This window comes from Rattus rattus, chromosome 3 (assembly GCF_011064425.1).
Source record: "Rattus rattus isolate New Zealand chromosome 3, Rrattus_CSIRO_v1, whole genome shotgun sequence".
Taxonomy (NCBI): Eukaryota; Metazoa; Chordata; class Mammalia; order Rodentia; family Muridae; genus Rattus; species Rattus rattus.
The window spans coordinates 61,935,643-61,951,408 of record NC_046156.1 but is presented as its reverse complement, the minus strand read 5'-3'; the positions used below and the strand labels follow the sequence as shown (position 1 = coordinate 61,951,408).

General features: G+C 48.5%; 1 protein-coding gene across 1 annotated transcript; it reads right to left on the bottom strand.

Annotated features, from left to right (window-relative positions):
• Positions 1 to 668: 668 nt before the first annotated feature.
• Anxa9 (annexin A9) lies at positions 669 to 9,539 on the bottom strand. The gene is made up of 12 exons (XM_032897754.1): positions 9,455 to 9,539; positions 8,977 to 9,073; positions 6,910 to 7,004; positions 6,598 to 6,711; positions 6,278 to 6,368; positions 5,126 to 5,205; positions 4,891 to 4,950; positions 4,238 to 4,319; positions 4,010 to 4,105; positions 3,859 to 3,917; positions 1,089 to 1,211; positions 669 to 796 (listed from the first exon to the last, which is right to left on the bottom strand). The coding sequence occupies exons 1-12, from the start codon at positions 9,527 to 9,529 to the stop codon at positions 734 to 736; spliced, it is 1,035 nt and encodes a 344-aa protein (XP_032753645.1). The 5' UTR covers positions 9,530 to 9,539; the 3' UTR covers positions 669 to 733.
• Positions 9,540 to 15,766: the final 6,227 nt, after the last annotated feature.

The following is a 15,766-nucleotide window of genomic DNA, read 5'->3' as shown; positions in this document are numbered from 1 at the left end:
AGCAGTGGGGTTAAATATTTGACCCAGCTGAGGAATGTGAGCAGGGAGGAGCGGGGAGGAGCGGGGAGGAGCGGGGAGGAGCCGGGAGGAGCCGGGAGGAGCGGGGAGGAGCGGGGAGCCGAGAGGTTGCTTGTCATTTCTCACAGGGCCAGCAGGGGGAACCCTCTTTCCGGGTTTTCGAAGGTGTTCTGTGGGAAGTAATGCTCTTCACTCTAGTTGGAGGTATATTTCCAAATCCCTGTATTGACAAAATGAGTTGGGAGGATGTTACAGTTCTTAGTTGCCCGAAATTTCCTGGGGAGGAGACCCAGCAGGCATGGGGTGTCTTGATAACTGTTAAGTGCAGTGCTGGGGCAGAAACGGGGCTCCTGTTGAATGACTGAGTGCACTTCAAAGGTACCTCAAACTCCATGGCCTCTTCCTGCTCTGCGGCCTGCTCCCCAAAACTTTACTCAGGAAACATAAATCTGCCAAAGCATTTGACTGCCAGGGAGGTGTTCTGGCCTTTGGAGGGACTGAGTAGGCAGACAGTCAGAGACCTCCCTCTCTAGGATGGAGCTAGAAGACGCCACTTTGAGAAGAGGGAAATCCAAAGATAATCAAAGAAATGTAGAGATCTGGCCTCAAGAGGAAGTTAGGGCGTATGGTGTTCCTTGGGGTTCTTCCATGTGTTCAACCAAATATGGGGAACCTCAGATTTCTGAATGTCATGTCAGGGTGGGTGGGGAAGGTCTCAGATATCTTCTGCTCTACACAGGGCCAGGAGGGCTGAACGACAATCCCCTCCAACTGCATCCTGCGGGTAAGGGAATCGGTGTTAGAAACACGTTAGAAACTCATTACCACCACCTCCATCCAAGCAGTCTAACCCCACGTCCTGCTGACACATAGCTCATCAGCAAGGAAAGACCTCTCCCTGTGCCTGCAGTCCCACACTGTGACTTCCGCCTTTAATCCAGGCACTTAGAGAGCAGAGGCAGGTGGATCTCTGGGTTTGAGGCCAGCCTGGTCTCCAGAGTGAATTCCAGGACAGCCAGGGTTACACAGAGAAACTCTGTCTTGAAGGGTAAAAAATAGCTAAGTTTTACCTGGAGAGAAGAATAGAGAGACTTCCCAAATTTCTTCTTGAACTCAGCCCGAATGCTTAGAAGGTCACTCTCGCTTCGGGAGATAAGGACCCGCATCAGCACTCGGAAATTGGGCTCAGTTTCCTGGTAAAGAAACATGTTGGGAAGCCTGTGGCAGGCAGTCGGGAAGTTCTCACTAAGAGCAGAGGGTGGGTAGGAAGCAGAGGAAAGATAGAAGCAATAAAGGAGCAGAAGTTGCTGCCCACCTCACAGGATAACAGGTGTCTTTTTTAGTACTTTCTTGTGGCACTGATGGATCAAAGCCAGGGTCTTGAACACACTAGTTACCACTAGCCTTTTTTTCTTTTTTTTCTTTTTGAGACGGGAACTCAGTGTATATTGCTGCCTGGCCTCAAACAAGATCCGAATGCTGGGTCTAAACGTGTAAGCCATTACAGCGCAATGTTTGGTTTTATGTGAGTGCGTGTGTGTCTGTGTGAGGCTATGCCAAGTGTGTGTAGATGCCTACGGACAGCTTCATTTCTCCTGGAGCTATTGTGAACTGCCCGACATGGGTGCTGGGAATCAAACTCAGGTCCTCTGGAAGAGCATGGAACCCTTAACCACCAAGCCATCTCCCCACCCCATGTTTTTGTGTCTCGTGTACCCTAGACTGACTTTGAACTCGCTATATGACTGAGTTTTGAGATGGGTCTCATCAGGTGACTGGCTGGCCTTGAACTCAGAGATAGAGATTCACTTCCCTCTGCTTCTAGACTAGACTTGAGGTGTGGGCCACCATGCCTGACAAGTCTCCAACCCATCTTCTTTCTTCTGCTTCTCAGATGCTGGGATTGCACATGTATATCTCCTGTACATGGGCTCTGACATTTATATCAGAGAATGTGGGTCTCATAATCTCAATATACCAGGACATGTGTTAGCTCCCTTTTATGTGTGTGCCTTACAGGCTTAAGTGCTAAGCTCTAGCACTAAGCTCCTCCCAGCTTAGTACACCAGAACTCAGATAAGCACAGGTCTTCAGATGAATCCTGGATCTGACTCATAATGAGCCAGGCTTTCTCACTAAGCATAACAATCTGTTGTCAAGATGGATATCTCAGTGATTGAACAAGGGCGTGTACAGGCTTCCTTTAAACAGTCATCCGTGGGGCACCGTGCTGAAGGCTTCTCTGTCTACCAGAGTGTGATGGCACTAACCTTCCATGTACCACACATTCCTTTTTAAATTTTATTTTTATTTTATATGCATTGGCGTTTTACCTGCATTTATGTCTATGTGAGTGTCAGATCTTGGGAGTTGCAATTATGAGCTGCTATGTGGTTGCTGAGAATTGAACTCAGGTCTTGAGAAGAGCAGTCAGTGCTCTTAACCGCTGAGCCATCTCTCCAGCCCTCCTTTTTATTTATTTTCTTGTTTTTGCTTTTATTGTTTGTTTGTTTTTTGAGATAGTGTTTCTCTGTGTATCCCTGGCTGTCCTGAAACTCACTCTGTAGACCAGGCTAGCCTCAAACACAGATCCATCCGCCTCCTGCCTCTGCCTCTGCCTCTGCCTCTGCCTCCCACATGCTGGGATTAAAGTTGTGCACTACTAATGCCTAGCTATTATATTCCTTTAAATACACACGTGCGCGCACATACACATAATTACGCACTGTGCTTGTTCCATTAGAGAAAAAGAAGAAAAACAAAGAGATGGTAATGCCTTCAGCACTCTGGGCCCCTTGCTCCACACTGGCTGGATCCATGTATTTCTTTTGGTTTCTCTGTAGCCTTGGCTTCCCTGAACCTCACTCTGTAGTCTGCCTCCTGAGTGTTGGGATTCCAGGCATTCACCCCCATGCTACTTAGTATTCTTTCTAGAGCAGCGGTTCTCAACCTGTGGGTTGCGACCCCTTTCCCTGGGGCCCGCATGCATATCAGATATTTACATTACAATTTAAAACAGTAGCAAATGACAGTCATGAAGTAGCAATGAAAATAATTTTGTGGTTGGGGTCACCACAACATAAGGGACTGTCTGTATAAAGGGTCGCAGGTCAGGAGGGTTGGGAAACCACTGTGCAAAGTGTCACCTTTACCTCTGTCGATAGCCATACTGGACAAAGGTTTTGGTAGACATTAAGGCAGACCTTGGCTTCAGTGAGCGTCTAGTGAGTCATCTTAGTTCTAGCCAAAGCGGACTCCTCTACCCATTACAGGACAGCGTGTAAACACGGGAGTAGCTTGTAGGCCCTGAAGGGCAGTGAGTTCAGTGTCGATTGGAGTTTTGGTTCCTTTGAAAAAACACAAGTATTTTAAGAATGTTTTCATTTAATCCCAGGTGTGAGGTGTGCAGCTGCTTCAGCCGCTGACTGATTTGCCTCGTGCTCTGGTGAGGGCATTTTGCCAGCTGCAGAGTTTCTGTGGTTTGGGATTCTGGACTTTTCAGAGGGTACACACATGCTAGGGCCCCGAGAGGTGGGTGGGTTGTTAACTGGTCATGTTGGTCTAGGTCTGTTAAGTAGTCATGTGCAAAGAAGAAACAAGAAATTAGACATTCTGAGGGAGAAGATCAGACTTTGCCCAAGAAACTCGATCCCCCTAATGAGCGGGAAGTAGTCTAACATGATGCCATGCCCTTTCTGATGCCTGACGGTATTCAGCAATCTCTCCTTTTCTCTGTCCTTTTTCCTCTTATCTTGTGTTAGGGAGTTGAAAGGGTGGAAGAAAGGAGAAGCCACAAAGTAGACAAGCTACAAGGCATGGCGGGAGCAGAGCACCTCTTACCTGGAGGGCTTGGTGGAGTTTGTTAGCAAAGTACAGTGCTGTGTTTCTCATCATGGAAGCTAGAGGCAAAGAGGGGGAGGACAGAGCCATGTCAGAGCCACAGCATCCCATCGAGGTAAAACTCCTCTATGCATCCTGAGTAGGTGCCTACCTAGGCTGATCAGAGCCCGCTGGGCGTCTCCATGGAAACAGTTCCGGATAGCATCCTCCAGTTCTTGGCCAGTGCATCTCCGGTACAGATCAAACACTTTTGGTATGTGTGGGAAGTGGTTAGAGAGGTAAATTGGTATGTGGGGCTGTCACTTACCACAGAGAATGGTGACCCGCCACACTCATCGGTAGATAGAGCAGGCCGGGTGGGATATGGAAGCTTGGGTACCTCGGATGAGGTGTTCGGGACTGCGCTGTGTAAAGAGCAGGACCCATTGACCTGCACTGGGTTCTCCAGTCTGCTGGAGCGCCTGGGGAAGAGAAAGGGGCCAGGGAGTTAGGATCATTGTAACCTGGAAGCCACTGTTACTATGTCCCCAAAAGTCTGCTGTAGTGAAGGAAACGGGGCTGAAGGGGAAAAGGGACAGTTTAATCCCAGCATTGGGAGGCAGAGACAGGACGATCTCTGAGTTCAAGGCCAGCCTGGTGTACAGAGTGAGTTCCAGGACAGCCAGAGAAACAGGCAGGATTAAGAAAAGGGCTCTGCAGGGTTGGGGATTTAGCTCAGTGGTAGAGTGCTTGCCTAGCAAGCGCAAGGCCCTGGGTTTGGTCCCCAGCTCCGAAAAAAAGAAAAAAAGAAAAAGAAAAGAAAGGGGCTGTGCTCAGCTGTTCTCACAAGGAACTAATCCCCAAGATAAGATCTTCTTGTTTCATCCAGTGCCCCACAGGAGGAGAATCTGCCAGCAAATGAGACTGGAGGCTGAGGCAAGGAAGGTGGGAGAGACGCAGCACAGATGGGTACATGGGGTCCGGGCCTAAGACATGGTCAAGGAGGGAGTCTACAAAGTGTACAAGATGTACAAACTTTGAAATCCTACTCACCTGCACATCTTGTTCCTCCAAGTTGTAATCAATGACTCCAGAGTAGCTCTCACGAGCCCCCTAAGAGGAAACACTGTCCTCAGAACTCTTGGAAGGGCAGAGTTCTGTCCAAACCCTGGTCTCTCCGAAGCTCTGCCTTGTCTGTCACAGGACAGCAGCGCTCCCTACCCTAGAGCTCCCTACCCTGGCCCTTTTGAGGAACACAAATCCCTTTCCTGTTTAGGCCAAGCCTCACCTTGCTCAGGGCCAGAAGCAGGTCCTGCAGGATGCCATTGGTCTCCGTCCTGATATCTTCCTGAGCCTCCACCTGGAAATCTGGGGGAGGGGCAGAGCTTTTGATTCCTGATTTTCTTGGGTAGAGAGCTTTAGGACTGGTCAAGCACCTGACCTACTGGACCCTAAGGGTTCTCTCTCTCTCTCTCTCTCTCTCTCTCTCTCTCTCTCTCTCTTTAATGATTTATGTTTTTATGTGTAGGGGCTGGGTTCCCCAAGGAAGCTAGAAGAAGCTATCAATCAGCCAACCAGCAGTAATCAGTTTGGGAATCCCAGAGTATGAAGAAAGCTAGTCAGGCCGTAACCTCTAATCCATGTCCAAGAAGTGATGCGTGAGGCGGGTATGAAACAGAGAGTGGGGGTTGGGGATTTAGCTCAGTGGTAGAGCGCTTGCCTAGCAAGCACAAGGCCCTGGGTTCAGTCCCCAGCTCCGAAAAAGAAAAAAAGAAAAAAGAAAAAAGAAACAGAGAGTGATCGGGAAGGGGGAGAACAGAAAAATGAAGACTGTAGCATGTGTACATGTAGTATGTATGTATGTAGTATATATATGTGTGTGTATGTAGCATGTGCTGAAAAGTATTTCATCTACATGAAGCTATACTGTCATGGGGGGTCTGGGGGAGGGGAACAAGATGGGATCAAGGGAGGTAGGAAAGGGTTAAGAACACAGCAGCAAAAGAAAACCAAAGATGGTGTGGTGAGGAGAGGGTGGGAAAGGCTACTCTCAAATTAGTAGGTGTGGCTGTGTCAGGGCCAGCACGTCTTAGAAAAGGTCTCCACCTGCCCCCCAGGCTGCAGCCTTGGGAAGTGGTTTGATGGTAGGGACAGCAAGGGGACCTTTGAGACTGTTACGGTGCCTAATGTCATTACCGTGAAATTTGCCCTAGGGCTCCAGACGGAGTTAATCATTGTTTTTCCTTTAATAATCACTTATGGCTCTTTCCCCTGGGGAGACTGAGGCACAGGCAGTGGAGGAGGGAGAAGTGCTGGGTGGAGCAGAGAACTTGAGGGAATAGATATTGGTCAGTCAGGGTCCCAGGTCTTCGGGGACTGTAGGAGAGTAGTGGGTGTCCTGATACCCTTCCCCTCTCAGGGACCCCTCATATGATCTTACCATGTTTATACACTGCCAGGCACTCCTGCAGTCGGGGCGCTGCTCGGGTGGCCAGGATTTCCAAGGCTACATCTTCAGCAGAACCAGAGGTCTGAAAGAAATTGTGAGGCCACTTGACCCAGCCATGTCATTAGCTCAGCAAGATGGCAGACAGTGCTGGAGAGCAGGCACTAGCCATTTCTTTGTCTAAGGGTCATCGCAGGGTCAAGGGAGTCTCTAGGCCCACTCTCTGGAGAGAGGTCAAAGCCAGTCAACTTCTCCTTCTTCTCCGTTGGAGTTCCTGTTCCCCAGACACCCCAGCAGTTGTCTTCTCCTGGTACCTTCAAGGCTGTCCTCAACTCCTGGGCATCAAATTGGGCTGCAGGCTGTAGGAGAGCCACCACGATCTTCTCCAGGTTGCCAGAGAGTGCTGCTTGCAAGGACTTCAATAGATCCTGCGTAAATGGACCCCAGACAGACAGATATGTAGGTCAAGGAAGGCCCCGGAACCGTGGGAAGCTCTGGTTGGTTGTTTTTTTTTTTCATCCCAGGTTTGGCCACCAAGTCCCTGATTAGCCAGGAGGGAGGAGCAGGCTGTGGCTGGATCTCAAGTCCCCGCCCTGTCACAGATCCTGGGATTTCAGTGGTCGCACCTGTTTGGTGCGCTCTTGGAAGGCTCGAGAAATGAGCTGTCTTTGCTCTCTGCTGCGATTGGTCAGTACATCCACAATGGTACTGCAGTCCACACCTAAAACAAGGCAAAACCAGGTTGCAACCACAGAGTTCACAGTTGTGAATTCCTGGCTCCTTGGGGAAGAGAATGAGGTCTAGAGAAGGGAAGGGAGGACTAAGGGCTATTTCACCCCTACTTTCATTTGTTCTCTAAGGAGATGCTAAGAAAATGTCAAAAGCACCATTTAAAGGGCTGGAGAGATGGCCCAGAGATTAAGAACATGTAGTACTTTCTCAGAAGACTCAGTACCCTCATTGGGTGGCTCATAACCACTAGCTCCAGGGGATCTAGCATCCTCTGGTCTCCATGGGTACTACCCTCACAAGTGCACACATATACACATGCACACACTCAAGTAAATAATACAACTTTTTTTTTTCTATTCTTTTTTTCGGAGCTGGAAACCGAACCCAGGGCCTTGCGCTTGCTAGGCAAGCGCTCTACCACTGAGACAAATCCCCAACCCCATAATACATCTTTAAAACATCGTGGAAAGCTGGGTGGGATGACACACACCTGTAACCCCCGCCCCTGGGAGATGGACGGAGGAGGCTGTGGTGTTCAGCCATTAGGTACACAGTGAGCTTGATGCTGGCCTGGATTACAGGAGGGAAGGAAAGGAAAGAAGAAAGAAAACCAATACGGCAGATGGTGAAGGTGGCAGTGACAGCACTTTAGTCCCAGCACTCAGGAGTCAGAGGCAGGCAGATCTCTGAGTTTGAGATCAGCCTGGTCTACAGAGTGATTTCCAGAACAGCCAGGGCTACATAGAGAGACCTGTGTTGAAAAACAAAACACACACACAAAGAAAAAAGGAGGAAGGAAATGAATGAATAAATGGATCTTACTTAAATCCTAATTCAGGCAAGATTGGCCTAGGTTTAAGAAAGAAAAAAAACCTGTAAATTAATGAAATAAAACATAAAAGGCCTTTTTGGGTGGGGCCCACTCCTTTGGTTAGGGTCTGGGATCTCCTATTATAAGCTGTGTGACCGTGGGCAAGCCTCTTAATCTCTCTGAGCCCCGGTTTCCTCATGTGCAGAATGGCATAATAACCCTGACCTCACACAGGTGTGAGGGTGGCCATGACACATCACCCCAGAACCTGACATACTAGAATCAAGCTCCCACAGGCACTCCCAGAACACGGCCACCTACTCCTTCCTGGCTCCTTAAAAATACTTTTTAAAAACATTTGTTTGTTTGTTTGTTATGTATGTGATGGGGTGTTTGTGCTTGCCTCAGTATGTGTGAAGGTCAGAGGATGACCCCTGAGAGTTCATTCTCCCACGAGAATCCTAGGATTGAACTCAAGTCTTAGCAACAGGAACCTTAACCCCTGAGCCTTCTGGCTGCCCATCTTCCTTTCTGACCTATAGATTGTTTATGAGAACATAAACCTGGGGTTGGAGAGATGCTAAGAGGTTCAGAGCACTGGCTGCTCTTTCAGGGGACCCAAGTTCAATTCCCAGCACCCACATGCTAACTCACAACCATCTGTTCCAGGGGTCTGATTGCCTCTTCTGGCCTCTGAAGGCACCAGGCATGCTTGTCGTACACAGACAGACATACATGCAGGTAAAACACCCATATGCATACAATAAAATAATTATAATAAAAACTTAAAAAGAGAGAAAGAAAGGAAGGAAGGAAGAAAGAAAGAAAGGAAGGAAGGAAGGCAAACCAGTTGTGTATCATAGCTCTTGCCTATAATCCCAGCTCTTGGGAAACTGCTGCAGGAGGATTACTGCAAATTTGAAGCCAACTTGAGATGCAGAGTGAGGTGTGCCCTGTCAGGTGTGATGGTGCATACCTTATTCCCATGTTAGGGAAGCAGATGCAAGTGGATCTGAGTTGTAGGACGGCCTGGTCTCCATAGTGAGTTCCAGGCTACATAGGTTACAAATGAGGCCTATCTCTAAACGAACAAACAAACATCAGATCAGCAGTGAAAGGCAGACCCCAAACATCAAGAGCATAAGCTTACCTTGGCCTGCAATGGCCTTCAGCAGTCTTTGTACATCCTTGTCCACACTGAAGCTCAAGAACGTCCTGAGGGTGCCCAGGGTTCCCCAGGCCGCAGTCTGTAAGAGCAGGAGAACATGGCGTCATGAGGAACACGCCTGCCCACCACCTCCTTCCACTTTGTTCATTTGTTGAGTTTGTGTTTGGGAGATCAGAGGACAGCCCAACCTGAAGGACTGCCTTATCTCCTTCCATTTGGGTCCTAGGGATTGAACTCTGTCTATCAAGGCTTTTACCCAGTCACACTATCTCTCCACGGCCATCTCCACTTTCCTGTTCCCCAACATCTCCTGGCCCTCAAGTTGACGCACTAAAATTTATTGTTGGGCTGGAGATGTGGCTCAGTGGAGGGCACTAACCTGGCAAGTGTGGCCCCGAGAATGAAGTCACCAACACCACTGAGTACATAAGTACATTTCTGAAGTCCCAGCAGTCCATACCTTGTCGGCAAGGCCCAGGGATCTGAGGATCTCCTGAGTCAGAGATGTTCCCAGTGGTCCACAGCTCACAGACATGCTGCAGCTGGCTTCCCTGCGGAAGGAAACGGGAGTTAGCTGAGAGGAGTAGCCCACTTGGGTGTGTTGATGGCCCCTTATCTGGGGCTTGGCCTTTCTCAACCCATTTCTTTCCTTTGTTGCAGAAAATAAACAAACAAATAAATAGTAAGTTACAGAACTAGTGCACAGGCTCATGAGGGGAAGAGAGTAGTAGGAAGGACCTAGCTTCTCGGCTTTCACCTTCCTATAGCAAGCCAGGATTGTCTAGGGAGGCTGTTGGAACCAGCATTCGCCAACCGATCTCCTCCAGCCAAGACCCCTGATCCCTTAGTCTGAGATGATGCCCTCTAAGGCTCACATCCCTCCCTTCCCCAGCCTGGCTCCTGGGGCAGCTGAGATGACACAATGATGGGTACAGGTGGAAGACAGTTCCTTATCACACTCTCTCCCCCCACAGGTAAGACTGAACCTGCAAAGCAGCCTCCCCCGGCCTCCGGGGGATTTCAGGTGGAATCTTTAAGTCAGCAGGTGTAATCGGGGCTGTCCTTGTGGAACATGGGTGCTTGGACAGAGATTAGCCGCTGTCATGCTGGAAAAGAAACAAATCCACACCTCCCACAATCAGTAAATTCTTCCAACCCCAGATAAGGGCTCAGTTCCAGAACTTACCCCAAAGGCGCTAGAGATGAGATGGGTAGTATAGCTGGATGGCTTGACTGTGTAGGCACCAGCTCCGGTGAATCCTGGCAGAGAAGAGGAGGAGTGGACAGCCTAGGCTGAACAGCCAGTCAGATGACCTCTCTTGCAGCCCAGCCCAGCTGTTGTCTCCAACTCTGGCCCCTCCCAGACGTGGGAGAGGACCAGGCTGTACAGGGTCTACAAGCAAACAAACACCTCCTTGCCTAGCATCTCTCCTCCCAGGAACTGGCCCTGAACCCACGCAAGTGAACTCTCAACCTCTCAGCCCAGCCCAGGACACAGGAGGCTTTGTGCGCTGCCTTCCCTGTGGGGCCAGGTTGGGACCACAGACACCTAGTCTCTTGAGTATTACTTCTGACCTGGCTCTACCACTGGCTCCAGCTCCCTGGGGGTAAAAGGGGGGTTGGAGGTGGGGAGGTAAGGGGAATGCAGGTCAGACAGGCTCCAGGCCGATTTCAAGGTTGATAGAGAAGAACCTGTTGGGACACATACCATCAGAGCACCCCAGCCTGCACCCTACAGAGGGTCCCAGCCCATAAACTCCTGTGATTTTTGCCTTAGGAAAGCCAGCCAGCATGGGTGGGGAGGCAAGGGGACTGTTTATATCTGTGAGGAAGGGCACAGGTAATCAGGGGTGGGAGCAGATCCAGAGTCAAGAGAGAAAAATGCAGAGAGGGTGTTCCCTGCAGATCAGCGCGGCACCCGGGGAGCACTGTACTCCCAAAGCAGCCAGCAGATGGAAGAGACTCCCTCCCGGGGCCTGGATTTCTCAGACTCCTTCTGTCGCCTTTTACCAGTCAGTGTCCCCTGGCAGTTTGGGCTGCAAGTGATACAGTCCTAACAGCCAAGCTTGAGGCTGTCAGCACAGAGCAGCAGGTGCACAGCCCCTCTGAGCCACAGGGACCCCAAGCAGCTGGCTCCTTAGGGTTTGGGACGCAATCTTTTTCCTGTCTCCAGACCTCTGACATTCCCCAAATCCAGATCTCCTTGATCTCCCAGAATCCTGGAAGGAGAGTGTTACTGCATTATCCACTGCTATCCCACAAAGGATGCAAGTTTGGGGACACTGGGAATGAAGATCTCTATGGTGACCATATTCTAAATTTCCTCACTAAAGTGGAAAACATACTTCAGTTTTAAAACCAGAAGATGCAGGGTTGGGGATTTAGCTCAGTGGTAGAGCGCTTGCCTAGGAAGTGCAAGGCCCTGGGTTCGGTCCCCAGCTCCGAAAAATAGAACCAAAAAAAAAAAAAAACCAAACCAGAAGATGCATGGTCAGTCTCTAATTTTTTTTTTTAAAGATTTATTCATTTATTATATATAAGCACACTGTAGTTGTCTTCAGACACACCAGAAGAGGGCACCGGATCTCTTTACAGATGGTTGTGAGCCACCATGTGGTTGCTGGGAATTGAACTCATGACCTCTGGAAGAGCAGTCGGGTGCTCTTAACAGCTGAGCCAAATCTCCAGCCCTCTAATTTTTATTTTATTAACTTAATTTGGGTTTTTGTCTTCTTCTTCTTATTATTATTAATTATTATTATTATTATTATTATTGTAGTAGTAGTTGTTGTTGTAGTTGTTGTTGTTGTTTGAGACAGGGTTTCTCTGTGCAGCTTTGACTGTCCTGGAACTCATTCTGTAGAGCAGTCTGCCTTGAACTCAGTAATCCATTTGTCTCTGCCTCCCAAGCGCTGGGATTTAAGGTGTGTGCCACCACACCCAGCAATATCTAATTTTTAAAGAATTCTCGGTTGTGCATGTACACACGGAAGTGAGAGGAAAACCCATGGGAGTGGTCCTCTCAGCATGAACTGTTCTAACAACGACACTCAGGCAGTTAGGGTTGCTGGCAATGCCCATATTTACTGAGCTCCCTTGTTTGTAGGAAGGTACAGGGTTTTATTCTATACCCCGGGCTAGCCTGGAACTCATGGTGAAGCCCAGGCTGGCCTTGAGCTCACAATTTTCTAGCCTTTGCCTCAAGTGCTGAGAATTACAGGTATGAGTCTTTAGCCCCAGCTCTGCCACTTGTTACATTCTGTAATCTGAGCTAGACATTTCATAATCTACATGAACAGGGTGGCAGAGGGCTGGAGAGATGGCTCAGCTGTTAAGAGAACTGAACTGGGGGTTGGGGATTTAGCTCAGTGGTAGAGCGCTTGCCTAGCAAGTGCAAGGCCCTGGATTCGCTCCCCAGCTCCGGGGGGGGAAAAAAAAAACCAGAAAGAAAGAAAAGGGTGGGTGGTAGAAACTGCAGGACTGAAGAGGTGGGAGGCTGGAGCATCTGTCATAATAAATGAAGCAATGTGTGTGATGGCTGATGGTCGATGGCAGCATAAAACCACCTTGTAAATTAGGGGTATTAGATTAAGTAAATAAAAAAATACAACTCTCAATTAAATTAGTTCAGATAAACAATGAATAATTTGTTGGTATAAGTATGACCTGAATATTTAATGTGATTACTTCTGATAACATTATTTATTGTTTACCTGAAATTCTTTCTAATTGCATATCTGGAGTTCTATCTCACAACCCCCAGATAGGACTTAATCTCTACACTTGGCTAAAGCTGAAAGCCTGCAGGGCTAGACTTCCCAGAGTCAGGCTTCTGACGTTCTGTATGACGCTGGACAGGTGCAGGGACCTTTGTATACTCGGTTTCCTCATCTTCAGACCAGAGGCTGGAGGCAGGGCACTGGAGACTTGGTGAAGTGCACTGGCTGCTCGTCCTTGCAGAAGACCTCGTTCAGTCCCCAGCACCCAAATGGTAATTTACCATCATCTAGAACTCCAGTGCCAGGAGATCCGATCCCTTCTGGTCTCTCCAGGCACCAAGCACGTGCACACATGGGAAACACTTATGCACACAAAATAAATATTTTTAAAAAAGCGTTGTCTTTGCTAAGGTCTCTATTGCTTGTGGAGAGACATCACAACCATGGCAACTCTTATAAAGGATAACACACAACAGGGGCTGGCTTCTAGTTTCAGAGGTTTAGTCCATCATCATCATGGCAGTCTGCAGGCAGATGTGGTGCTTGAAGGAAGATCTGAGAGTTCTGTCTTGATCTTCAGGCAGCAGGAAAAGGTATATGAGCCACTAGACCTGATTTGAGCTTCTGAGACCTCAAAGACCACCCCTAGTGGTACACATCCTCCAACAAGGACACACTTCCTAATAGTGCCACACCCTATGAGCCTACCCTGGACATTCTCTTTCAAACCACCACAAGCGTTTAAGTTATAGATTGTTGTGAGAATTACATAAATATATGGCCGGGTGAAGTAGTTCAGGGGCTGAGAGCCATTGCCTCACAAGGATGAGGCCCTGGTTCAATTCTTAGCAGCCCACCTCCAAATACATATAAAAAAATTAGAAAAGTTCTTGCCACAGAGTACTAGTATGCTTGTCAAAATGTTGACATAGTGGGGTTGGGGATTTAGCTCAGTGGTAGAGCGCTTGCCTAGGAAGCGCAAGGCCCTGGGTTCGGTCCCCAGCTCCGGAAAAAAAGAACCAAAAAAAAAAAAATGTTGACATAGGACAATTAGTATTGCTACTATCTTATTTCTTACTAGTAACTGTTGCTTCTAGGTTGTGGCGTCTAATCTCGGCGAGTTTCAGTTTTCCTGCCACTCTCCAACTGTGCCACAAGAGGGCACAAGTAACCACCGAGAGTATTAATAATAAATCACCTAGGGCCACTTGAAGTCCCTGACTCCACCTGAATGTATCAAGGGGCTCTCATAATCCACTGATCAGAAGTCCAGCAGCCTGAGAACATCAGGTTTCAGGGTGGACTTGGAGAGTTGCTAAGATAACAAGAAGTCTCAGGGAGAAACACGCACAACGGGCAGACGGGGTGACCTCTGAGGACATGCTGGAGACTGTTGCTTCGGAGATGCTGGGGATGGCGATGTAACCCAGGGTGCACGGCCTTGCCTTCGACTCTTTTCAGAATTGATTCTGGCTCCGCATACCAAGCAGCGCACAGTGAAGGGAGAGAGGGGGCAGGGGGGCAGCCATTAGCCCAGGCCAAAGCTTCCCGAGGGACTACTAGCAAGAACTCGCAACTTCTCTAAATTCGGAGAAGTCTGAACTCTAAAGTCACACGGAAACCCAGTCATGCGGTAGAAGCAAGCCCTGCCCGAGAGCCTGCAGTGGCTCTGCTGAAGCGAGTGGAATTTCAGTCTTACCGTTCGTCTTACTTAACACTAGGCACAGGCAGTGCTTTCTGATTTACCAGTCACCTTCAGACCTCGTGCTCTACATTTTAGGATTACACACTTGATGGACATCTCAGAGAAGACTCCCTCTGAACCTTCCTTATGGATTTGAGGAGGGTGGGGACTTCTCACACCCGAGGAGTTTGAAACAGGATCCAGGTGTTCCAATGTCTCTTTTTTTTTTTTTTTTTTTTTTTTTTTTTTTTTTTTTTTTTTCTTTTTTTTTTTTTTCGAGCTGGGGACCAACCCAGGGCCTTATGCGCTTCCTAGGCAAGCGCTCACCACTGAGCTAAATCCCCAACCCCCAATGTCTCTTTTTTTTTTTTTTTTTTTCTTTTCGTTTTTCAAGACAGGGTTTCCTCTCTGTGTAGCCCTGGTAGTTGTGGAACTTGTTCCATGGACAAGGCTAGATTTGATCTCAGAGATCCAACTGTCTCTGCTTCTCAAGTGCTGGGATGAAGGGGCGCACCACCACTATCCAGGTGCTTCTAACTCCCTCATCTCTTGATGGGGTCTGGGTGACTCAGGTGTCCCTTAGTGGCATGGCAGTGCTGCTCAGTGCCTCAACTGTGGACTCATTAGCACTTCTTCAAACCCTCTGGCCCAATATTGCTTTTCTCTCTGTTCTTTTCTTCTCTTTTAGGGCCTTTTCCCACCACACATTTACTTATTATTTCTTTGTTTATCTATGAGTTTGGTTTGTGTGTGTGTGTGTGTTCACACACAATTATTATTATTATTACTATTATTATTATTATTTTATTTTGGAGACAGGGTCTTACTCTGTAGCCCTGGCTTTGAACTCCTAGAGATCTACTTGCCTCTGCTGTGTCACTGTGATGGGCAGATGTCTGTGTTTTACAGTCTCCCTTTGCCATTAGGTTCTGTGTGTCTGTCTCCTGAGGAGCTAAACTCTGGCCCCACGGCCTGTCCAATGCGTTGGGACACCTCAGCACTTTATCCAGAGGAAGTGAGTCACCACAAGCTGGCCACACTTGGGGCATTGTGGGCATGGCACTGCCAACTTAGGGTGGAGGATGGGTTAGAAAGGCAGGCATGGTGATTCTAATCTCCTGGTCCAGCCATCGAGGGTGTGTGGGGAACATCACCCGGGTGCTGGCTGAGGCCAAGTTTCTCTCTTTCCATTTTCTCTTGTGTATACTTTCTTATCTCCATTTCTCAGGCCCTTATTATGCAACCTCTGCCCACAGAACTCCCCACTGTCTTCTGTTTTCTTTTTTCTTCCTCTCTTCCTTTCTTTTAAAGTTAATTTCACTCATCCAGAGGACACATTTAAAAAGTCTGGTGGAGCTGAGTGTGGTAG